The sequence below is a fragment of the Musa acuminata genome, chromosome BXJ3-2 (genome assembly GCF_036884655.1).
Source record: "Musa acuminata AAA Group cultivar baxijiao chromosome BXJ3-2, Cavendish_Baxijiao_AAA, whole genome shotgun sequence".
Taxonomy (NCBI): Eukaryota; Viridiplantae; Streptophyta; class Magnoliopsida; order Zingiberales; family Musaceae; genus Musa; species Musa acuminata.
The window spans coordinates 18,656,421-18,682,229 of NC_088350.1; the positions used below are offsets into that span (position 1 = coordinate 18,656,421).

Genomic DNA, 25,809 nt, shown 5'->3' on the forward strand with positions numbered 1-25,809 from the left:
ACTATGGCACTTACTCATTAAGTCTATAGTCGTTCTTCTAATGTAGATTCGTTGCACACACGTAAAAACCCACTTCTACAATAACATGATAAAGTCCGTCTAGGACTTACTAGTGTGTCGTTTTGCTTGAATTGGTCGGATGTAATCCCTTCGTTGCTCTCTGTGCTAGAACTCGAAGTGCAATTGTTTCTATATGGCCTCTGCCAATACATAACAAGGCCTCCACCAACCCAATGATCTTTTGCTAGAACTCGATCAACAGCTTTCTCCGTGTGGTCTCTGCTAACACATTATAGGGCCTCTGACACTTTCGATAGTGTTTGCTCCAATAGCAATCAACCTCTGACCACCCGATCCTCGGCCACCCACGGACGAAGCTTAGCTCTGGGTCAATCTGTTGCCTAGTAGCTCTCAAAGTCCATTGACTTCACTAAAGACTAGTGCGACATTAGTCGAATTCTATGACTCTACCTCTAGCACAATCTCTATGCACATCGCTTCTCTTACAACAACTCGAATGCTAGCACATTAGTAAATTCTTTAAAAGCACCCGTATCTGTGACCTCTTAACCCACGCTAAGGCCTTCAGACTCCAACTTTGCCTTTGCAAGTTGAGTCAGTCTCGCCGCCATCGTACATTCGTCACTAGTGTCATCGAGCTCAATTGTATGTGTAGCAAAGCTCCCTTCAACTATGGCACCACACGAGACTCTGCATTGAAATAATGGTGGTCCTCAGTCCATTGTTGCACTAGTCAACCTTCTATTGAGCCCGATGTTCACCTTATCGGCTTGATATGTTCCTTTATCTTTAGCATTGTCTATGTGCACTCCTCAACTTGATCTCTTAATAAATCCATCGATGCATCATTTCATATGAGATCTTGCAATGATTGCCCATCGCTCACTCGCTCCCAACCTCTTTGAAGCTTTAAGGAGCATCCATCTTTGCCACGCTTGTCCTTCTGCCTGGAAGAGAAAGCCGCAAGGTTGAGTATGCTTGCTTCTCAAAGGCATCTCCTCCATCGTGTGCGTGGTCTATTACACAAAGAAAACATGATATCTCAGGATTTATCCTCTTGGAAATGTATCACATTGGAGTAACTTTTCTCTTCGCATACTTAAGCAAAAAAAAAAAAATGTCATACTCCATGGTGTCAAACTACGATTGCCTTAGGATGGCCACGGATAATCCTTTGCCCATGTATAAAGCCTTTGCATGAATACTACATTCTTTCGAGTCATCAATTCCCTCACCACCATGAGTCCTTGCACGAACTCTTTCGATCACCAATTAACCATTCTCCAACTTACATTATCTCATCCTTTGCAAAGCGCTCTCAATCACCTCGAGGACCATCAAGTTAGGTTGACGATGTTGAGTTGTAACTCGAACTCAGTCATCACAACCTTTGTACGCATATGCATTCTTCCTAGCAAGCTTGTCCTCGTGGTGCCTCTTGTGTGAGAGATTGATTGTTCAATGTCCATTCCACTAACTGACTCCATTGTCCATGTTTTTATACTCGTTTTCCTAAATGGTCACGCTTATGAATTGCCCTCCAAGCAGTCTCGTTAGGTCCTCACATTCCATGTCAAGTGTTTGTTAATGTGCTTGTCCCGCTAATAGTTACAAATTTAGTTGGTTTTACCCGAGCCATACAGCACCCTTACAATATTCGCCTAAAATTGTCACTCATAGCCTCATACCATAGGGACCAACAAGGAAAAGGCAAGTTAGTGGAAGTAAAACTCAAGTTCACATAAGCAAATATTTAAGCAAACACTTATGCCACAAAATATAAAGATGTACTTTGCAAGCTCTGAATGATTATGCAACAAAGGATCTAAGACAATCTGTCATATATAAAGTCACTGTGCACAAGTGCCCATGCGACACCAACAGGAAGATCGAGTGACAATCCATCCTTGAGAGATGTAATCGAAGCCTCATTCCATTCTAATGCCACTGAAGGGGATTTGGGGCGCTAAGACAATTAACATTTCACGCTACAAGATCATCAATCAGAATACAGTTGGTGGCATGCGAAAAAAGGTTGTTTCAGCCATTTTTTCATGGGCATGATGCCACTGTCTACAAAACACAAAAAGAAACACTACCAACGACAAAATGGGATTGACAACACTACTTCATGCCCTTATATGTTGCCTACGAGAAATCACTCGAAAATACCGAAAAACAACATAAAACAAGACCGACAATGGGTTAGAGGCATGTATCGAACGCCTTGAATGCATTGCTCTGTGAGAAGATGGTAAGTAGACTGATACCAAACTATAGTCCATCCTTTTTCTTTTTATTTTTATTTTCTCTCTCTGGCCTAGGCAGCACCAAGGTATTGATTGTGTACCGACCGAAATTGTCTCGTCAATGTACCAATTGACCATCAAACTAGTAAATATAGGTCACCATTGGTGAGATCGAAACCAATCCATACTGACTGATGCAATCGAAACTCATCCTTGTTATCAACTTTTAGAGCAAAGTTTTATTTCATGGCACCCCCCCCCCCCAAACCCCCTAGGGTTTCCAAATAGCAACTAGCACAATCTGCACTACCATCATGGTTGTCATGATGAAATGGGGTTGCCAAAAAAGGACACACAACTATCAATGTCACAAAACTAACCCTCTTTATCTTGTTTGATGAGATGAAAACAAGGTGCACTAGGCAACAAAAGGAGAGGATGAAGCTTCATGATCTCAAATCCATAAATCGTACACTTGATGCTAGTTCATGGTAGGATAGCCTATCAGGCAATATAGAGCAACTGGATCAAACCACACTAGAAACCCTGTTTCAAGTTGAAACCATGCAGCAGACAGTTCAGACCATATGTCTGAAAATTCATGGCACTAAAGTAATTGTTTAGAAGTTCCTTCCTGGTAACACCCAGCTGCCGATCAAAAGCCTTAAGCTAAGAAGTTGAGCAAAACATATGGCAATGTAGTGTTAACACTTAACATATTATAAAGTCTGTAATTTTCACCATATTATTTCTAGGTATGATTTTGCAGGTTCATCTCAAATACAATCTTATTGACGGTCATCATTGGTTCTTAACCAGAATTGAAGAATTTTCAATCAGATGCTTCCTATTCTTATTGATGTCCTCATCAGTAAATAATCATTCTTAACAGCAAACAACACTGCAGAAATAGATAACTGTGTTACCAAGTAAACTAAATGCAAAAAAATTGCACTTTGTTACCAAAAACTGGAATTATAGAACCATTATAAGTTAAACTTCTTGAATGACAAGAATGCCCCAAAGGAAATTTAGAAAGCTAATAACACGAGTCAGGAAGAAACCTAGTGCTTCACATAGATACATCAGTAAAGTTGACATAGAAATATATAATATATGCTACTGAGCCTTTTCAGCTAGTCAATTACTGAAACCGACTTACCTCCTGTTCAACAGTCCGCTTGACCCACCCTATGATTCTGTCGAGCTGTGAGTTTACCCAGCGCAATACTAAAGTACCAGATATTTTCTCAACCTTAGAAAAGAAAGAAAAGAGTGGCCATCAGACAATGTGTGTGAAATACAAAATGTCTCCAAGACAATAAGGTGCTTCTTTACATCAAAGTCCAAACTTATGATTTCTTTGAAATCATTTTTTTTAACAACATCATAACTACATGTATAAACAAAGACAACGCTAAGAATTAAAGAAATTTTACTAATAGAACAAAAGAAACACAATGTGACGTCAACACCAATGAATATCAACAAAAAACATAAATTTATGTCTAGCCATTTGGGTCAAGGCTTCAGATTCCTTGAGACCATTTTTCTAGAATAAGGATAACGATGAAGATTCAAATGTTCCTTCCCATTATTCTGTTCACATTTTGGCCTTATTATGCCTCTCCTAAAATCTATAATTTGAATCAATACAAAATTTCTTGCCATTATGTAGCCATTCCCATTCATGCAAAGTGGTCGCTTTTGTTTGATTTAAAGTTCCTCAATGAAGCTCTTGCAAGTCTTCTTCTTCAGATATACTTTAACCACCTTGTATTACCAAGTAAAACTTGTTATCATGTTGTACATTAGATTAAGTAGAGCTACGTAACCAACAATGTAAGCAACTAACACTAATGATCATATGACTTTAGTACAAGGTATGCAATTTCAAATAATACCGCCCGGTATGAGCGGGTACGTACCAGTCCATCAGCTTACCGGTACACGGACCGCCCCTTACCGGATGGAACGAAATATATATATATATATATATATATATATATATATATATATAAACAAGACGACGTCGCCTTTTATAAAAAAAATATATATATATATAATCTTTTATATATAAATATATATTTATTAATTTATATATATATATATATATATATATATATATATATATATATATATAAACGAGACAACATCGCTCCGCTTGGGAGAAGAGAGAGTATGTATGTATGTATATATATATATATATATATATATATATATATAGATATATATATACTGAGCGGTATACCGAACGGTATGCCGCTCGGTATACAGTTTCGTAACGTGCTGAGCGAACGTCGAAACTCCGATACGGTATGAACTTGCATACCTTGCTTTAGTAATTGGTTATCTACACAATTTTAAAACCTATTTTAAATTTAAGAAATGACTTCTATGGAATAAACTATAAAATCACCTAATAGTAGGACAATCCAATGTGGGAACCTATAATGGTCAACCAAAAGGAGGGTTAGAAGAGATCGTATGTGGTACAGAATGGGGGTCAAACAAGAAAATAGCCTCATGCCACCATCAGATGTTGATGCTGATGACAGAAGTATGAAGGAGCAAGAAAGAGCATATGGTGCCAATGAGCAGTTCTGACAATGACTTGTGAAATATTGTGGTAGGTAGAGTGTTCAGATATGAAGGCAGTGTGTGTGAGGAAAGTTAATGTATTGGTCAGCCTTTGGTAATGATTATTGCAACAATCAGAACGGGGTGAAATGGAAGAGTTAAAACCAAGGTTTACAAGACCATCCACTACAGTTCAATATAGGCGGTCTTTACCAGTTCAATAGCCTATTCATATGTAGACCAGGGTAAACTGGGCGGTTCAAGCCCGGTATGGGCTTGTACTAACTGATAAAGGACTTGTCCCAGCTGGTGCAAGCTTGCACCAAGCATTCTCCATATTCTTTTAGTAAGAAATTTAGCTGAAAAGATTAGTATATCAAATTTTATTTGTTGACTTTATATCAAATTTGATATACATATAATACTTTGTCATCTCCTCGTCCCCTCCCCTCCCGATATATCATAGTGGTGGCGAGGCTGACTAGTACATACTGCCAATTTCATACCTTGTCACTTGGTATTGTAGTCCTTGCGGCAAACAACAAAATAGGTGATATTTCTGTACTCACATAGGTTATACCGTTATAGTGGCAAAGATCATGTAAATTAGACAACATGACCAACCAAAGAGAGAATTAAAACAATTAAACTGACAAAATCAGGAGTAAACCAACCTGATACAGAGCTAATCTTTTCCTGCAATAATCATCCAATCCATCCTCTCCTAATGCAGAAGCAATTACTGACATCACATACTGCTCAAGACTATCAGCTACCGGGAAAACAGATACAACATCCTCTGTAAGATGCTCCGCATGATCAAGAAATGGTCTCTGAAATGACATAGCAAAGTTCCCAGAGATCCATTAAACAAAGGTGGGGATCAGAAAGGAGTGCCAAAAAGTGCATTGTTATAATAATATATTAACTTACCAACTTATTGCCATAAAATTTATGAAGTAAGGATGCAGAAAAAACCGCTGCCTTTGGATGCCATTGTGATAATATCGGTGCAAACATGTTTGAATCTTTCTTTAAAAGTCTCTTTGTCTCCTCTGCCAGAGATGCCAAAACATGTTCATGCCCTGTATCTGACTTAACATCCGTAGCATGTGTGATCTGTCGAAAAACATATATATAATGAGTTCATTACATGGCAAAGTACAAATAAATTTGGTAAAGCTAAAAATTTGTGTTATCTCTAAAAGCAATTGAAAGACAGAGAAAAAAATTACAAAACAAAAGCCACACCAAATTCATGCATGAATCAGCCACAGATAATTTCAACACATTAGTTGAGAAAAAGGCATACAATTCAAATAAGTCAAAGCACATTTCATGTCAACCTCTAGGACATATAGCTACCTTTAAAATTATTAGAGGAGTACCTTGACAAGTTTTCCCTTGTTATCAAATTCCAAAAATAAGTACCTTGGTATAGTTGGCCAATATTATATTTGTAGTCTTCAAGATTCACATTTGTATATAACCTAGTGAACGTTTTCCAAATTTTTAACACAAGAAATTGTACAATATAGTACCTAACAGAATCCTCACATAATTACATTTCTTTGTTAATATATTCATGTGTCTTGTTTTAAATGGATCCAAAGATAATGTGGATGCTTCAGATGTTAGCAAAATTTGGTTAAATTGTGATTGAACAGATATTCTAAGATCAAATACCCCGACCACCTGCGGATTGATGTAATCCACGAGAAACTAGAGTTATTTTAAAAGGTTTATTCAAGCTTGCAATTCATACCATCCAAAGTCTATGCTTCAGAGCCACTAAAGTAATTGACAGGTGATATTGAATCAAACTTTTAGTTGCTTAAATAAATCATTGTATAGGTTGGTAAGTAAATCATGATGGCCATATTTAGTAATTTAGGATTAAATGTAATTAGTTGGATCTTTTATGGATTACCAGTATTGTAAAGTGTAAACAGACTATTAGATTTTGAGATTACAGATTATTAAGTCACAAAACAGATGCCACATCCTTTGTTCCTATGAAGTTTCTTATACTTCCCTTATTTCATCCTCTCCATTCCTTTTCACAAGATTCCATATTCCGTGACCTTGGGCCTATTATGCTAAATTGCTAACCATGTTTGTATCGAAGTGGTGTTTGAGAAAGAACCAATGACCAAAAAATTCACAGTTCAAAATACCAACCATGAAAATGCATGCAAGGCTCAGAGAACCTCCAAATGACGGTCTCTTTCTAATGGTCATAGTACAAATCAGTGATTTAAAAAGCGTTAGGTGCCAAGGTCCCAAAACACCCAAGGCACTAGGCGCTCGCCTAGGTGCTCACCCGAGCGAAGCGAGACGCACTGAAATATTAAAATATAAAAAATATATAATATAATAAAAATATATATAATTATCTAAATAAAAATATGATATTAAATTAAAAATATACTGTTAACAGTAACAGAGGATTAGCTTAAGATTGTTGCAATAGTGTTGCGAACGATAGTAGTGGCAGCAACGGAAGCTGCGAACAGCAATAGCGGTAGAAACTGCAGATAGTAATAGCGGTAGCGACAGAAGCAGCGGACAGTAGTAGTGACAGCGACGAAAGATGTGGACAACAGCAGCAGCAATGGCGGAAGGTGCAGACAGTAGCGGTGAAAGCTATGGACAACAGCAGCGCTAGTGGCGGAAGCTCCAGAAGGGCATCCGTCGATGGCGAAGGAACCTGTGGTCCACTCCCATGACAGTGGAAGGAACTGTACAAGGAGCGACAACGGAAGGAAGCTATGGGAGTCGTCGGACTCATATGTCGACAACAGAGGAAGGCTCAGTCCGCTGCGTCTGCGGCGGAGGCAGCGGCAGAAAGCGTCAATGGCGAAGGCAGAAGCAGCGCTAGGGTTCCTCGAGGTTGCGCGGGTGTGAAGGGTGGCTTTTGAGGTAAGAAACTACATTATTTAACCAAACCAAACTTAAAAGTCTGGCTCGGTTCGCTTAATTGAATCGGGCACTCGACCGAAGCACCTAGCGCCTGGTCTCGGGCGAGCGCCCAAGCGGTGTCTCTTTGAAGCGCAACATCTGACCCTTAAACGAGGCGCTCAGGCCTCGCCTCGCCCGAGTGCCTAGGTGAGCACCCGAGCGCCTTTTTAAATCATCGGTACAAATAGGAAATTCATTTTGTAAAAGTGATTCAGCAATTTAATATGGTTTTTCGTCTAACTCCTATCCTTCTAGTGTTAAAATAATAGGAAGATAAATAATAAATTTCACTTGTAAAGAAAAGGTAAACTTGAAATCCACCAATAGTGTCTCATTTCAGAATGGAAAGCAACCAATTCTCTTTTCATAAGTATAAATTAGGTCCATGGTTCTAGGCTACTAGAAATTTCTAGAACTCTCAGTTATGACTTACTGTGCCACGATGATACTGGAATGGGATTCGTATCCTTCCAAAGGATGCACATACAATCCAGCATGGGCCCTAAGTCATATCATGCTGGCTATGTACGTATGGTGGCACATTAACAACATGCTCCATGCCAGCAGAAGTTAAACCCTTGATCAGAATTCAGATCTACTCCAAAAGATATAAATCATAGATATACACTAGTCCAAGGACAATTATGTAATTCGATAGATGATAAGATGATGGAGATTTGTTTTAAGATGGAATAGATATGTGCAAAAGAGACCAATAGTTAGAAAATGTGAAACATATAATATTAGTTGCATGAGAAGAAATGAAGACCTAAAAAGACTTTATCTGAAACTATAAATTTAAATCCTCTTAATTTATCTAAGAATATGGCTATTTTTTTACAGAGCTAAATAATGAAAAGAGATCCATGTAGTTAAAGACAGATTCTTTACAGAGATTTGTTTTTGTTATATCCAAAACTAGGCCACAATTTAGATCTGTTTACAGTTAGCATGGTAACATTCAGTTCTTACCTAATGATATAGGATCCGTCGACAGATACATTGGTCTCTATAGTATATATTATGAGGTTATTATCATCATCTACCTCAATTTTCTATTTCCATTTGTGTTATTTTCTATAGTGCTAGTCTCTTTGCAAATTCTATTGTTTTTCTCTCTATTGTCTGTTAGAGCCTGCTCTGTCTCATGTGATCCATAAAGCATGTTGGTTAACAAGGATAACTAAAAGTTATTTCATAGTTAAAATAACAAATTCTGTGTCACTGTCTCAGAAATAGAACAAATAAATAAAGGACTAATGATGCAAACATGACAGGTATGGATATGTGCAAAAGAGACCAATAGTTAGAAAATGTGAAACATATAATATTAGTTGCATGAGAAGAAATGAAGACCTAAAAAGACTTTATCTGAAACTATAAATTTAAATCTTCTTAATTTATCTAAGAATATGACTTTTTTTTACAGAGCTAAATAATGAAAAGAGATCCATGTAATTAAAGACAGATTCTTTACAGAGATTTGTTTTTGTTGTATCCAAAACTAGGCCGCAATTTAGATCTGTTTACAGTTAGCATGGTAACAGTCAGTTCTTACCTAATGATACAGGATCTGTCGACAGATACATTGGTCTCTATAGTCTATATTATGAGGTTATTATCATCATCTTCCTCAATTTTCTATTTCCATTTGTGTTATCTTCTATAGTGCTAGTCTCTTTGCAAATTCTATTGTTTTTCTCTCTATTGTCTGTTAGAGCCTGCTCTGTCTCATGTGATCCATAAAGCATGTTGGTTAGCAAGGATAACTAAAAGTTATTTCATAGTTAAAAACTTAAAATAACAAATTCTGTGTCACTGTCTCAGAAATAGAACAAATAAATAAAGAAATAATGATGCAAACATGACAGGTAATGGCAGAAAAACAGATCAGAGACAAATTTGGGAAGTAAAAGAATTAAACCAATACTTGACTTGCAATATTTACACTACAAACTTTTGGGAGATCTTTAGTCTATTTGAAAGTAGCAAAATTCACAGGAAAGGAATAAAGTAGCATGGAAAACCAAATTATGGCATTCACACAGAAGACTCACTCTTGCAAAAGCATTTTTAATAGAATTAGAAATGTATATCTCAATCTGGTCTTGATCCAACGAATCCGTCACCTCCTTCAAAAGAATACAAGTCCGCATTAATTTTTTGAAAAATAATATTAATAATAACTTAAAAATTATAATTTTTTACTATTTTTATTTGGTTTTAACATGTTTACAATTAGTATTTTTAAAATAATCAAATATCTCCTTGCATGGTAAAATCTTCTGATATGGTGAAAATCACATTGTGGGACCAGAAACAGTATTGAAATAGAACTGTAAGAAAACAAACTTGTTCGTTTTCCTCAAGTAAGATCCTTCGAGTGAGCATTCCCACTGTTACTATCTCTGACATCATAGATGGTCCCTGCAAGTAATAGACAAGTCATCTAAAATGAGAACAGCAAAACTAAGTATGAGACACACAAGGAGGGATTCAATATAACTAAGCAAATGCTAACCATCGAACTGCACAACAGCTTGTTAAAATAGACATCAACTACAGAAGATCCAGTTCAGATGAAATGTGATATTAGAGTACAGTATAAAACCATCACCTGAACTGCTAGAATCAAATGAGAAGTATCCTTTTTAATAATTGATTATTCCAATGAAAGACATACACCCCACGGTGATCCATAAGAATAAAGCAATTTGCTATCGTTACTTCTATTACAATTTCAAAAGTCATAGAAAGATCTATATGTCCCAACTATTTGGAATCAGTTATATGCATCTTTCCTCACCATTAAGCATTGTATAACACATGGTCTTAATTAAATTAATAGCATTCAACTTTTTTTCATTTATAATTTTTACTAGTCTTCATAAATCTCCTACATATCTTCCACCATAAATACTAATTATCTCACACCATCTGACCATGGTATTTATATATCTCATCAGGACATGTTTATACCATCTTAGGCAATTCTCCCCACTTTATTCTCTGAGTTGTGCCTAATTGTTAACAATTGAAAACATTTGGTTTTCCATCTTTTCTGGTAACTCCATACATCAACATTTGTATCTCAATGGCATAAAGTATTTGTACATATTGCTTCTTCTTAACCATCCAACACTCGTATGCATAAGAATGCCTCACCTAACAACTGTCTTATAAAATTTCTTTTAATCTAAAGCCGATAACCACACAAAACATCTAACTCTGTTCTCCACTTTAATCACCTAACTTTTATGTCATGAGTAAATATTCAACAATCTTTTCAACTTGTTGAATGATAAACACAAAATACCTAGAACTTTTACTTATAAAAAATTCTTCTCCATCCATTATAACTACACCATCAGCCTTTTTTAGTATAACTTAAAGCTAACCTTTGAATTAATCTTATAGCCATAGAAAACTCATTATACACTTATCCTAGAGTTCTAACACTAATGCTTGGAACTGACATTGGCAGTGTTCTTTTGATATTGGCAGTGTTCTTATAAGAACAGTTTTCATCAATGCTTGGAACTGACATTGGCAGTGTTCTTTTGATACAATTAAAGATCTATAAGAGTGTTCATTAAATTTAAGACAATTATGTTCATTTGACCTTTCTTTATCCTACAAGGCTCTCTTAAGCCAACGTTTTTAATGTATTGCAGGATAGATAGATTTTTGATGTTCCATTTTTCTCTTAAGCCTACTTTTTAAATCTGTCTACCATTCATGAACAGTTGAAAGTTTCTGATTTGCTTCATAATGGTCAATGGAATAATGTTACGTTTTAGTTGTGTTTTAGCTCTAACATTTGCAGGCTTATTTGTGCCGTTGAGGTAGCTCCTTCTTGTGAGTTGTGATAACAAGTGGATATGGAAAGCTAAAATGGCTCATGAGTTTATCCTGTCTAGGGATCAACCTAGCTCTAGGGATGACTCAGTATGGCCCGAGTCCTGGGAATATCCTGCAATTCCAAGGGCCCTTATTTTTGAATGGAAACTTTTACCTAAAAGATTGTCTACATCTGTTCGATTAGCTCATTGGGTGTGGGGCAGCCTCATGTGTGTTATATGTGTGGGGATGGCTGGGATGACCAACAGTGTATTTTCTTTGATTGTCCTTATTCTCAAAAGGTTTGGGGTTTTTTAAGCAGCAAGTTGGGTGTGCAGTTTAGATTGTTTGCTGATTGGAAAATTGGATCTTGGGTCAAGGAAGCTTTGATCTCCCTAAGTATCCTCGGTGAATCCTTAGAGCTGTGATTGCTCATTGCCTATGGCTGATTTTGGGAGGCCAGAAATGATATACATTTCAACAATAAGAGGACAGGTATTTCATCTATTGTATACATGGCAGTTTCATATATTACAAACTGCAGTTTATTTGTACAGTCTGGAGTAAGGAAGGAGGTACAGCAGGTCACAGTGGCATGGTAAATACCAGAGGTTGGATGGTTCAAGCTCCTTACTGATGGGCCATTCGACAATCACAGTAAAACTGGCGGGCTGGGTATCTATGCGCAATTTTGATGGATGTATTGTTACAGTGTGCCACTTCCTCATGGCTGGCAACTCATGGACAAATGAGTTGGAGGAAGTTAATAGGGGCATCAAGGTTGTGAGATGGAAGGTGTTACCAATATAATCATTGAGATATATGCTAAATTATTGGTGGATGTCTTGAAGGCAATGGAACCCCTCCTTGGAGTATTGCAAATGAAAGCAAATCTGGGCTGCATTTCTTGAACCAGTTTAAAGACTGGAAGGCTGTACATGTTCTTGAATCTTGAGGTCAACCGTAGTGCCCATTGGCTTGCTCAATATGCGAAGAACAGAAGGATGATTGGCATCTCAACTTCGTCATATCTTGTGCTTCGAGAAGCATGGGTTACAATGTAACAGACTTGTTTCTTCAGTAATATAATTTCGTTTTCTCTTTGGCATTAAAAATAAAAAACGGTGTGTCCAGGTGCAAGTAAACTGTAGACATGGGTTTCTCATTACTATTGTACTTTTTAACTCATTATGAGCTAACATATTTTATATGTTAAATACCAAACAATAATCAGTAATACTGAAATTTTGCCACCTGATGAACACTAGAATCAATAAGCTCACATGCCGACATTATAAATAAGTGAGGGGAACGAACCTCTGAAAAATGCAGATGATAGTCGGCAAGCTTTTTATCAGCCCATTTTTGAATCGGAAATAAGAAAGACTTGAAAAATGTGAAATTTTGCCAAGCATCTTCACTTTCAACTGAGCAACAGAGACTTTTCAAGTGTAACCTTTCCTGTGGACCACGTTGTTCCTTCAGGGGTATTCTCCTCAAGTGATGAATAAGAAATTGCAGGAGTTTCTGTTCCCCTGTAATAATGAACTTAATTTTGACAAAATAAACACAGGTTAGGCAGTTAATAGATCAAAGATCCATGGCTAATACAACAAAAACCTTGAGTATGAAGAAGTCCTAAAAGAGGACAAAAACTTTAAAAATCATCATATATTACAAGTTTTCATCATGATATGATACAACAAGTTTTTTAATGAAATACAACGGTCACTTGATGAAATATCATTAATATGATACAGTTCTACTCTTTACCAAAACTAAAGGGTAAGTAATCATTAGGGAAGAACCATAAGCACATATCAGGATTTGGACAGAAATACCATAAGCATTCTAAACAACCAACAATTGGGCACTAGCTGAAATGAATGATAAATCTAAGTCATTCGAGAAAGACAGAAAACGCGTTAAAGATAACTTTGAATATTGTACATGTAAAAACTCCCTGCTCTTCACTTCGTGAATTTTTTGTATTTTTTCCAATGAAAGGCTTTATGTTTCACATCACTTGCTTCAGAGGGTTGTTGGATCTAGATGTGCAATGTTCTTCACACCGTGATTCATGGTAGATGTTGGATCTTCAAGCACCTTATACACTATTAAAAATGTGTTTGTACATACTTTTTACCTAAATCTCATTACTCAGAAGAGTCATAGCCCTTCCCCTCTCCGATTCCAATTTGCAGCCAAGTGACAGGCGGTGACCAGTAGACGCAGCTAGCTGGGGAGAAGGCATCAGTGGTAGTGATACAACAAGGTGAATTCTTTACTCTTCTTGGTTAATCTTCCTTTCCTCTTCACCTCATCTTCCTCTCCTGTACTGCAAGATCAGCTTGATCTGCTAGCCAGCAACTGGAATATGGAAATTCTAGCAAGATTGTAAGTGATTTTGGGGTTGGGATAGTTGGAGCAATAACTGGGCCACATCAGGGTTGGGAATATTGGCCAAGGCCTTTCAGATTTGCTAGATTAAATCACAACGGATCAATCAGGAAAAATCTAGCCACAATCAGGAAAACCTAGTCAAAGGTCAACAAGATATAAATTTACATGTGATTAAACTTTCATGGATAAATAAATACTCATGCTTCTTAACAGAACATTAAAATCATGTATTTACACCTCGAAATCAAAAGTAAATTACAAAATGTTAATGTGACCCAGTTGAAGTTATATTTGGAAATTCAGCAACATAGCCCATGTTTTAGCCAGGTCCAGAGTGGCTCCCCAACAAAAAGGTGCACTTTGATAATGAATAGAGATCTTTGTAGAAACTGTTTTATTGCCTCCTAGTCCCAATTTGCAATATTACCTAGATATATTAAATTGAAAGACAACCAAATACTTTTAGCATGATTAAATTGGATTGACAATAAATCACAATAGGCAACATGTCTCCAATGTAACTGTGGGAAAAACTTTTAGTTGCCTCACAAAATTGGTCTAATTGTAAGCATGCTGAAATCCTTCAGGATGAATTTTATCAGTGTCATATGAAATCCACTAAACATTTCAAACAGAACAAAAAAAAAGAGAAATTGCACAGACTATAAACTTAATGACACTAAGCAGTAAAATTGGAATCGACATCCAACATAAATGGACAGCTTTTAGCAAAAAAAATCTTAAAGCCATAGCCTGGTCCAAGTGTAAAAATACAATCCATAAGGAATTTTGACCTAAAGAATCCAAATTAGTACATAACACAGAGAACACTTCGATACAAGGTTTTTAATTTCGATATGTACCACCCGATTTGGGCGGTACGTACCAATCCGAGAGCCTCTCGACACACAGACCATCCGCTACCAGGCGGTACAAAATTTTTGACCCGTATCGGACAATACAGGGCTATATTGGGCAGTAACGGTCGAAATCCAATAGTTATCGACCAATATTAGGTTTCAAACGATCAATTTGACCATTGGAGGTAACCTAAAGGGTTTTAAACCCTTTCCTCCCCACTCTTTCAATTCGTTTCATTCTCACAATCTCTTAAACTTTCTCAAACTCTTTTCACTCATAATCTCTCTCTTTCTCACACATTTTCATTCTTCTAAACTCAATAAAGTAACGATTTGTAGAATGGACTAGATTTAATAAGCTAATTTGGGAGGATTAAGAAGAAGAACCTTTTAATCAAAAGATATGTATTTGCTTTCTAGATTTTATTGATTTATGAGATGATTAAGTCTATTCGATGTGATGTATGATTTAATGTCTAATATGTTGTTTGATAAGCTTTCGATGGTAGAATAATATTAATTAGGGAGTAATTAAGGTCTTTAATGTTGTGATTAGTGTATTTAATATTGATTTATTGAAAATTAGACACTTAATAGATCGAATGTTTATATTTCATACATATTAAGGATTGAATTATATGTTTGTGATGGTATAATAGATTTAATTAGGTTTTAATAAAAAATTTAATACTGTGATTAATAGTTTTAATGATAATTTAATCAAAATTTCATCGATATTGGATCAATTCAATGTCTTTAATACCTATTAGGATGTTTGACATGTTTATAATATTAAAAGAGATATAATTAGTAGGTAATTAAATATATTAATAGTGTGATTAGTATATTTAACAATGATTTCATCGTACTTTGACTATATTGTAACAAAATTACGTATTTAATGCTTCTTTTATGTGTTTAACATATTTATGATGGTAAAATAAAGTTAATTAGATTTAATAAAAAATTTTAATGCTGCGATTAGTGGTTTTAATAATGATTTAATCAAAATTTGATCGATATTGGATCAATTCAATGTCTTTAATACCTATTGGGTGCTTTACATATTTATAACTTATTTGATTTAAATTTAGTAGGAACATGAGACCAAAGGAACAAACATATGAGGACGCTTGGGCTCATGTCTGAAAGATGGATGGGAACCGTCATTATTAGCAATGCACTTATTGTAACTACATCGACAATGGTGGAGGAATCACTAAGGTGAAAATACATTTGGTCGACAAGTATCCTGATATTACAAAATGCAAGAAAGTTCTGACGAATGTCCGTAAATTCTTTCAAAATAAATTACAACAAGTAAGAGAAGATATAATAAAAATGAAAACAAGAGCTGAAGAAGAATACTACAAGACAACGCAGGAACCGGATTATGATGATTATGAGGGTCACAACGATGAAAGCGACCCGAATCTCACAGTTGGTATTCGTGCATCACTAGAGCATCAGTATACGTACGAGGAAGCAATGAGGCATTGACGACCTGACTCATAATGGAAGCATCGCGGTGGCAATGGATCTGCACCACAAGGAATCCAAAGGTCGGCCAACATAAGGCAACCAACTGGCCCTCCTCAGTTAAGTCGAACTAGTAGCATGAGGCAAGTGTTAGGACTCTAGCTAAGAGAGTCCTAATTGAGAGGGATATTCATGTAAAACCTACCTAAGCCGAACCCTATTAAAGAGGTGAAGAGGCCGGCTAGGGTTAGGAGGTTGTTTCTTAGAGAAGAATTAGGAGTTGTAAAGGAATAGGAGTCTTGAGTAGGAGCCCTATTAGGAGTTAGGGTTTAGAAGCCCTATAAATAGTCATGTATTCCTCCTCTTTTGATAAGCAATAGATGAATCTTTTCTGCAGCCTTTAAGCAGCAACTTGGAGAGAGGAAACCCTATAGAGTTCCAAGGAGGCCGATCCCCTAAAGAGATCAACCCCAAGTTTAGAATCTACAAGGGTTTTAACATCTAGTATCAGAGCACCGTTCTTAGCATCTTGCTGCCCTTCCACAGCCATCCATCAACCCTCCACAGTCGCCCAAAGCAATTCCCACAATTGCTTAAAAGATCGTCGCCAAATTTTACCGTCATCTCCACCACCGCGGATCATCCTTTGATCTCCCCGTGAATTGCAACAGGTTCTGGTTTCCTACCTTACTGCTGTTGCAATTTAGTTATCCTTATTCTAAAATCCAAAAAAAAATTGTTCCTGTATTGCTGTATAAACTTTTCGTCGCAAAGTATTCATCTCTACGACGAAAGATACATTGCAGAATTTCAACCGCATAAAACAGACTGTTTGATCTTGTTACTGCATTTTTTCTATCCAAATCTCTACGAAATTTTTGTGACAGCTTTGACACTTCCTAACAGTAGATTTCCCTTTTGTCTTGTCAAAAATTTCTCAATATAAACTATTGATCTTTTACGTCTAAACTGCTATACTTGAAAATCTGCACTGTAAAATTCCAGCCGCATAGCACAAATTGTTTGATCTTACTACTACGTTTTTTTCTATCCAAACCTCTACGAAATTTTTATGACAACTTTGACACTTCCTAACAGCAGATTTTCCTTTGGTTTTGTCAAAAAATTCTCAATATAAACCATTGATCTTTCACGTCCAATCTGCCATACTTGAAAATATGTAATAGAGAAAATTTCAACCGCATATTGTTGCCTTAACCCATCTATTTGCAATCTTTTTTTAATGAAATTTCTTATACACTTCATAGATCATCTTGGTTTCTATCTAAAATTAATCTATTGAGGAATTCATCTCTAAAAATGATTTTGTATTGCTACAAATTTTTGTCGCAAACCGCTGAAATTTTTCGACGAGAATTCTGCTATCGCAACTTGCACCAATTTCCTTACTGTTATACTGCCGAAATTTTCTTGATTAAATTGGACATCCTTGCTGTCATATAAACTGAGATTTTGCTGTCAATTCCCTCCTCAAATTTCTCAAGTTTTTGGTGGAAATTTCATCGAGAAACCGTTGTTTCTTCGACGACAATTCTGCTCTTATAAGACAACACAATTCTGCAGCAAACTTCCACTGATTTCTATCAAACCTTTGCTGCCATTTAGCACAAATCTAAAACTTTCATCTACAGCCCTAAAACTCCACCAAACCACACCCTCAAACTGCACCCAAAACAGCCACAAAACAAGCCTAAACTGCAGCCTACATCCACCGATCCACCAACCCTTTCGACCATCACTTCTCTCAACCTATACATGCCTTTAACCCGACAACAAAAGAGAAATCTTAACATCACATATTTGAAGGCATATACTATGGTATCTGAGGAGGCAATCAATGCTAAATTCGAAGCCTTCGAGGTGCGAATGGAGGATAAGATTCGGACGCTCTTTACCGAACTCAGATTGGGCCGACCACTAAGCTCGAAGAAATCACATCAAGGAGAGAGCTTTGCCCAATCGCACCAAGCCCGAAGAGATGACTTCCAAGGGAGGGGAGGCTCTATAACCGACCCCAACTATCCATGCATGAGGGTGGATTTCCCTAGATGGGAAGGAAACCCGATTGGTTGGATCTCGTGCGCGGAGCGATATTTTCGGTACCACAAAACCGCGGGCGCATCTATGGTGAAAATTGCGACTATACATCTTGAAGGGGATGTCATACAATGGTTTGACTGGTTTGAACACACTCATGGAATCCTCTCATGGCGACAATTCAAAGAAGGACTGTTGATCCGCTTTGGACCAACCGATTATGAGAACATTGACGAACAACTAGCAAAGATCTGACAAACCTCCACCATTCGGGAGTACCAAACCAGGTTTGAAAGGTTATCTAATCAAACTCGTGATTGGTCTCAAAAACAGCTATTGGGGACCTTTATTGAGGGCTTGAAGCCGGAGATCCGGGGAGAAGTTAAAGCGCGACAACCATACACGCTTATGACAACCATCTCTTTCGCACGACATCAAGAGGAGCAATTGAACCATAAAGCTTGGAGGACTAGGGTCGCTCCTCGACCAGCAATATTGAAGCCCTCAGCCCCCCCTACTGTCGACCGAGTCCCTGCACCAAAGAGGTTGACAAGAGAAGAGCTTCGGGAGCGATATGCGAAGGGGTTATGTTGGCATTGCGACGAGCCGTGGAGCCGTGAACATCGCTGTAGTAAAGGGAGACTTCTTATGATTGAACCAGTAGAAGAAGAGGTTATTGAACATCCAGAAAAGAGCCTTGAACATGAAGAAGAAAATGCAGAAGAAGAGCCACAACCGACCGAAGTTACGGTACATGCACTAGCCGACTACTCAAACCCGCAAACGATGAAAGTTGGAGGCCTTCTCAAGCAACAACCGATCACTATACTCATCGACACGGGCAGTACTAATAACTTCCTAATAGTAAGGTTGCTGTCCGGATGGCCTTACCTATCGAGAATTGCAGCAGGTTTGACATTAAGGTCGCCGACGGAGGGATTTTGAAGTATGATCGTAGGCGCCCGCGAGTGAAACTTTTGCTGCAGGACCAAGAGATAATTGCATATTTCTTCCTCCTCACTCTTGATGATCATGAGGCCATGCTCAAAATTGAATGGTTGACGACATTAGGTGATGTTTCTTGGAATTTTATGAAACTAATTATGAAATTTTACAGTAAGGGGAAACAGGTGATATTGCATGGGAAACGTGGGGGCGACGTAACAACGATTTGCACACAACAAATAGAGAAAGTTTTGTATAAAGCATGCAGCGGCTTTTTGGTGTAACTTGAGCAGCAAACTAAGGGAGAGCCAATAGAATTTGAAGATCCAAACCTACTTCCTTTGCTTGTTGAATTTTCAGATATATTTGACGAACCGCACAACCTACCTCTTACCCGTCGGCATGATCATTATATAACGATTCTTCCAGGCAAACCTCCAACAAATACTCGACCATATCAGTATTTATATCTCCAGAAGAATGAAATAGAAAGGATTGTAAAAGAGATGCTCGAAACAGGAGTTATTCGGCCAAGTTGCAGCTTCTACTCTTCACCGGTGCTATTTGTACGCAAGAAGGACGGAACATGACGAATATACGTAGATTACCGAGCTCTCAAGGGCATAACCATCAAGGATAAATATCCTATTCCAGTAGTAGATGAATTGCTAGATGAAAGGGAGCACAAATCTTCACAAAGTTGGACCTTTGATCCGGGTATCGGCAAATACGAGTGTGCGAAGAAGACATACTGAAAACTGTCTTTCGAACACACAACGGCCACTACAAATTTTTGATTTCTTCAACAAAAGATGAAATATCTTAGGCATATCATATCAGAGGAAGGTGTGACGGTGGACCCTTCCAAAATAGAAGCAATGCAGAACTGGCCAACCCCGAGGAACATACAATTGCTACGTGATTTTCTCGGTTTAACAGGCTACAATCGCAAGTTCATGAAAAACTATGGAAAGATCAATGCACCACTCATTTCTCTACTGAAAAATGATACCTTCCAATGGTCAGACAAAGCCTATACTGCCTTCGACAAACTTAAGGCAACCATGACAACGATGTCGGTGCTAGCGCTACCAGATTTCAGCCAACCCTTCATCATTGAGACCAAGGTTTGCCGTATCGGACTGTACCGCCCGGTACGGGCGGTACGTACCGGTCCGACAGGCCAACGGTACGCGGACCGCCCCGTACCGTACCGAGTACTGTAGCAGTGTACAGTAGCACTGTAGTAGTGTACAGTGCTCGGTACACGTGAGTGTACCGCTCGGTACACCTGGGTGTACCGAGCAGTATACCGTACCGTACCGGTACCGAGCCCGGGTCGAAACGCCGGTACGGTACGATACGGCGAACCTTGATTGAGACCGACGCATCTGGAGTCGGAATTGGAGACGTTCTCATGCAAGATGGTCGACCACTCACATACACTAGCAAGGCATTGTCTCCCTCCCATCAAAACATGTTCACATATGATAAGGAGATGCTCGCTATTGTGCACACAGCAACGAGGTGAAGATCGTACTTGATCGGGCGATGCTTTCAAATCAAGACCGACCATAAAAGCCTAAAATATTTCTTAGAGCAGAAGATATCTTCCCCCAAGCAGTAAAAATGGGTAATAAAGCTTCTTGGATATGATTGTGAAATAACTTACAAAAAGGGGAAAGAGAATGTTGTTGCAGATGCGCTTTCACGGCTACCTAAGCAAGCTGAATTTTTGGCCATTTCACTTTCGACTAGTGACTTCCTTGAGGATATTAAGAGGGAATGGTAGAAAGATCATAAAAAAAATTGGAGGAAGCACCAAGCTCCGTGGCTCAATACAATTGGGACTCAAAAGAATTATGCTATAAGGGACACATTGTGCTTGTGACAAATTCTGCTTGCATCTTCACGAGCATATTTTGGACAAAGTTATTCCATATGCAGGGTACTAAATTGAAAAGGAGTACGACATATCACCCACAAACCGACGGCCAGATAGAAGTTGTAAATAGGTGCTTGGAGACAGCCCAAAGCCACCCACCAAATATGACTACCCAAGGAGAACTCCAGACCCAGCCAAGTGCCATTATTGATCGACGGATCGTGACTCGACGACGATGACCCACTACTGAAGTGCTAATACAGTGGGCGAACCTACCAATAGAAGATGCCACTTGGGAGAACTATGACGACTTGAAGATCAAATTCCCAGAATTCATGAATCGTCAACCTCGAGGACAAGGCCGATTTGAAGAGGGCAGGTCTGTTAGGACTCTAGCTAGGAGAGTCCTAATTGAGAGGGACATTCATGTAAAACCTACCTAAACCAACCCCTATTAAAGAGGTGAAGAGGTCGGCTAGGGTTAGGAGGTTGTTTCTTTGAGAAGAATTAGGAGTTGTAAAGGAATAGGAGCCTTGAGTAGGAGTCCTATTAGGAGTTTGGGTTTAGAAGCCTTATAAATAGTCATGTATTCCTCCTCTTTTGATAAGCAATAGATGAATTTTTTCTGCAGCCTTTGAGCGGCAACTTGAAGAGAGGAACCCCTATAGAGTTTCAAGGAGACCGATCCCCTAAAGAGATCAACCCCAAGTTTAGAATCTGCAAGGGTTCTAACAGCAAGGTGGACTCCGTTGTTTTATCAGAGATCTTAGTAAGCGGCCCGCACCATATATTGTTAATATCGATCCGCGAATTGACGATGCATATACAAAAGAAAAGAAGTTTGATAGTGAGAAGGCAATTGCAAAATTGTTCAACTTCCATAGGATAGCAACAAACACAACCCAATGTCCATATTGTCATAGCATTGTCTCCTCTATTCAAAAGTCTGGCACAAAGATCTAACCTCAAACACCAAGGAAGATCCACAGTGTGCATTTATTTAAGGAGGTAACAGAACTAAAAGATTGGATCAAATCATTCAAGAGGCAACGGGACGAATATGGGGTGACACTGATGTATGATAGTTGGACAAGGCCAACAAAAATAAGTATCATCAATTTTCTTGTTTATTGCAATAGACAAGTGGTGTTTCATAAGTCAATTAATGCTTCTAACAAGATTCAAGATACAAACTATAATGAAAACTTAATGAACACCGTAGTATAAGAGATCGGACCACAGTATATTGTCCAAATAATCACCAACAATGGAGCGAATTTCAAGAAGGCCACTTTACAATTAATGAAAAAAAGAAAAACATTGATTTGGACTCCATGTGTAGCTTATTGCATGGATCTAATGTTGAAGGATATTGGTAAGCTACCATCAATCAACAAATGTGTAGCTCGAGCACAATCAATTGCAAAGTTTATATATAACCATCATTAGATCCACTCTTTAATGCAAAAGTATGCAAATAATAAGATACTCAGATCTGGAGGCACTCGATTTGCTATCAATTTCATTGCTTTAAAGTCATTATAGCAAAAAAAGGTAGGGCCTCAAGGCAATGGTCACCTCACAAAAATGGTCCAAATCTAGGCATTCGAGATCGAGCGATGGAAAGAAAGAAAGACTATTCTTTCTTCAAGATTTTGGAAGACCGTGAATAAAATCATAAAAGGTGTGGAACCACTTTATGTTATCCTCCGTAAGGTCGATATGGACAAGAGTCCACAAATGTTTTATCTTAGACATATGCTAATTACAACAAGAGATAAGGTTAAGAAAACATTCAAAGATGATTTTAAGGTCGACCAATACTTAAAAATCATTGATCGTAGGACTGAAGTTTATATGGACCAAGATATCAATAATGTTGGTAAATTCATATTCAGCGTAATTTAATTCATAATTTTTTATTGTATAAAAAATTCATACTAACAAAATTATGTTTTGTAACATATTGAATTATCTAAACCCGACAATTCAATTTCGATATAGTCTTGGAATACGAAATGATTTACTATCGACACTAAGAAATGTTATATATCAACCAATGATTTAAATAAGTGCTCGGGCGCTCACCTAAGCACTCGAGCGCTCGCCTAGGCACTCGGGCAAGGCGAGGCGAGGCCCGAGTGCCTCATATAAGGACCAGGCGGCACGCTTCAATGAGGCACCACCTAGGCGCTTGCCCGAGCCCAAGCATCGTGTCATGAAATTAGTTGATTTTGCCTAAATCGTGCGGCACCCTTGCGTCTCCGTCCGCAAAGGTCACTCTCCCTGTAACCTCCTATGGTCCTTAGAACCTACAAAAGAGAAAATAGGTTAGAGAAAGCGTTTCACTCAAGATCCACAAGCAACCATTTCAGTAAACACTTTATAGCCAATGCAAATTACATATATAGACTTCGCAAGCTCTGAACGGTCGCCTATCAAAGGGTCCAAGATGGTCCACTACAGACCGAAATCCTCACAAGTGCCCACATGATACAACCTTCGTTTATAAGCCTAAAATGGCCACCAAAGCCAACCAAAATAAGGCTGCTAAGCCTACGACTAGCTCTCTACATGCTGTGCAAAGCATGAACAAAACCGAAAGGCATAGACATAAATGAGCATTACATCAAACACCTCGTTTACAACTTTATCTGTGACATTCTCCCTCATTTATTCCTTCGACGTCCTCGTCAAAGCCTTTGCAGACGCTACATCTCCTCGCCTTGCTGAGTCTTCAATCTTCTGCTCCAACAACAACACGTCTTTTTGGCTCCTAACTGCTCTCCGCCGCTATTGTTAAATAGTCGAACTTTAATCCGCATGCTGCTTCAACTCGCTAATGACTCTCTAGGGTGGGGTCGACTGAGTTGTGCTGATCCTTGTTGGTTCCTATAGATCCTTCAAATAAAGGAAACAGCCTTTTTATGCGCCAGTCTATTAAACGCCTCATGCCGCTTGAATTAGGTGGACGCCTATTGGAGCTTTAACGAGCATCGTCTCACAGACTTTGAAGTTTTTTTGGGTCCTTCCTCCGCAAAATTTGCTCATCAATTCTTCTTCCACTTAGTTGTCACTTTCAAGTAGGTTCGTATCACTTCTGCTTTCGATTGGCATTCTGTTGGAAAATAAAGCAGACACTCTACTCTTAGTAGCACCGATCACTATTGGTGAGGATTTGACAACTATTATCTTCCATTAGGCTACTTTGGAGGGTCTTTGAACCTATGCAGAGCTCCTCTACTTAATAAATAAGAGAATTGGGATACTCGGTTTCGCCCATTCTCTTAAGAGTTGAGAATATAACGGTTACTTGACTTCGCCCACCTCCTCGAAGGTTATACTCCATGCATCGAGCTGGTTACTAGCCTTCGCCTACTCTTTGCTCATATTTCCGAAGCACCCGAAGTATTTGCACTCCTTGCGTTGAGTTAGCTACTGCAATTCACTTCTCATTACCATCGAAATTCTAGAATGTAAGAAATTTTCACCCCAACTTGGAGCAAATCTCCAATAGTTTTGGTCGCCTCTAGGATTGTACCGTCTTCTCCATCATCTCTGTCGCCTACTCCTCTGAGTAGCAAAGGTACAGCACCGCATACTGCTTACTTCGTTCCTTGGTCAAGCACTCTTGCATCGACTCGAAGTCCTCCAATTTTGGCTATCTTGATGAGAAGCTCGTTGACACCGGGTTTACGAAGTTTCCTAGCCTCTACCCTTCAGCCTTGCCTCGGTACTTTGAGTTTGCCTCTGCATTCTCCACCTCCTCAGCCCCTTTCACGACTAAGTGCTCTCCCTCTATAAGAGCAAAGGATCAATGACTCTACGGAAGTCCCGCCTCTGCGGTACCATGGCACTGCTATGTCCATGGCACTACTATCCGTTGCCTCGCATCTACGTCCCTTTCTTCACGATAGGTAGATCCGCCTCTACGACATCGTGTCACTCCTTCGAGTCCACCTTTATTCTAATTGATACTTAGTTTTGAGTAACTAAGTACCTCTAAACTCAGCATCGCTTCCTCGCCCCTTTCGACCACCTGCTTCAACACCTCTATGTTCTTCACGCAGTTCCCTTAGGTCGATGGAAAGATAGACTGAACTCTCAGGTATAGCCTCCACCATCATGTTGCAGGGAACGCGTCGATTACGTTCTCCTTAACTTCCTAAGTAACAACATTCACTTACTCGGTCTTGTCCTCTAACTTGTCAGGCTCCCTTAAGCAAATATAAGCTCTAGAGCAATTCAACTCTCTAGTAGCTCCAATCATACCTTTGTATGATCAAGTCTCCCCATGAGATTCATTGGTACTTGCAATCAGAATTCCCCCTCGGTGGTACACAACCCTCATATACTAATAACCAAGGCTTTCGTCCAATGCCAAATTCGATGCAAGCACCGAAGATCCATCTCTACGGTACTATGGCATTCACTCCTTGAATCCATAGCCCTTCTTACCGTCGTATTGTTCACCAAAGTGGAGCTCCTAATAGCTCCCGATCATACCTCTGTATGACTCAGTCCATCG

The 25,809-nt window shown here is 38.5% G+C and overlaps 1 protein-coding gene across 4 annotated transcripts in view; it reads right to left on the minus strand.

Annotated features, from left to right (window-relative positions):
• Positions 1 to 25,809, minus strand: part of LOC135631286 (protein unc-13 homolog) — a 66,430-nt gene that overhangs the window by 25,169 nt on the left and 15,452 nt on the right. For 3 of the 4 annotated variants that reach the window (XM_065138829.1, XM_065138830.1, XM_065138832.1), the window contains exons 12-17: positions 12,969 to 13,199; positions 10,164 to 10,238; positions 9,869 to 9,943; positions 5,784 to 5,969; positions 5,525 to 5,683; positions 3,433 to 3,525 (exon numbers count right to left, since the gene is read on the minus strand). In XM_065138829.1, the coding sequence (XP_064994901.1) occupies positions 3,433 to 3,525; positions 5,525 to 5,683; positions 5,784 to 5,969; positions 9,869 to 9,943; positions 10,164 to 10,238; positions 12,969 to 13,199 (819 nt within the window). The remainder of the gene's footprint in view (positions 1 to 3,432; positions 3,526 to 5,524; positions 5,684 to 5,783; positions 5,970 to 9,868; positions 9,944 to 10,163; positions 10,239 to 12,968; positions 13,200 to 25,809) is intronic. The other variant, XM_065138831.1, reaches the window with a different exon arrangement.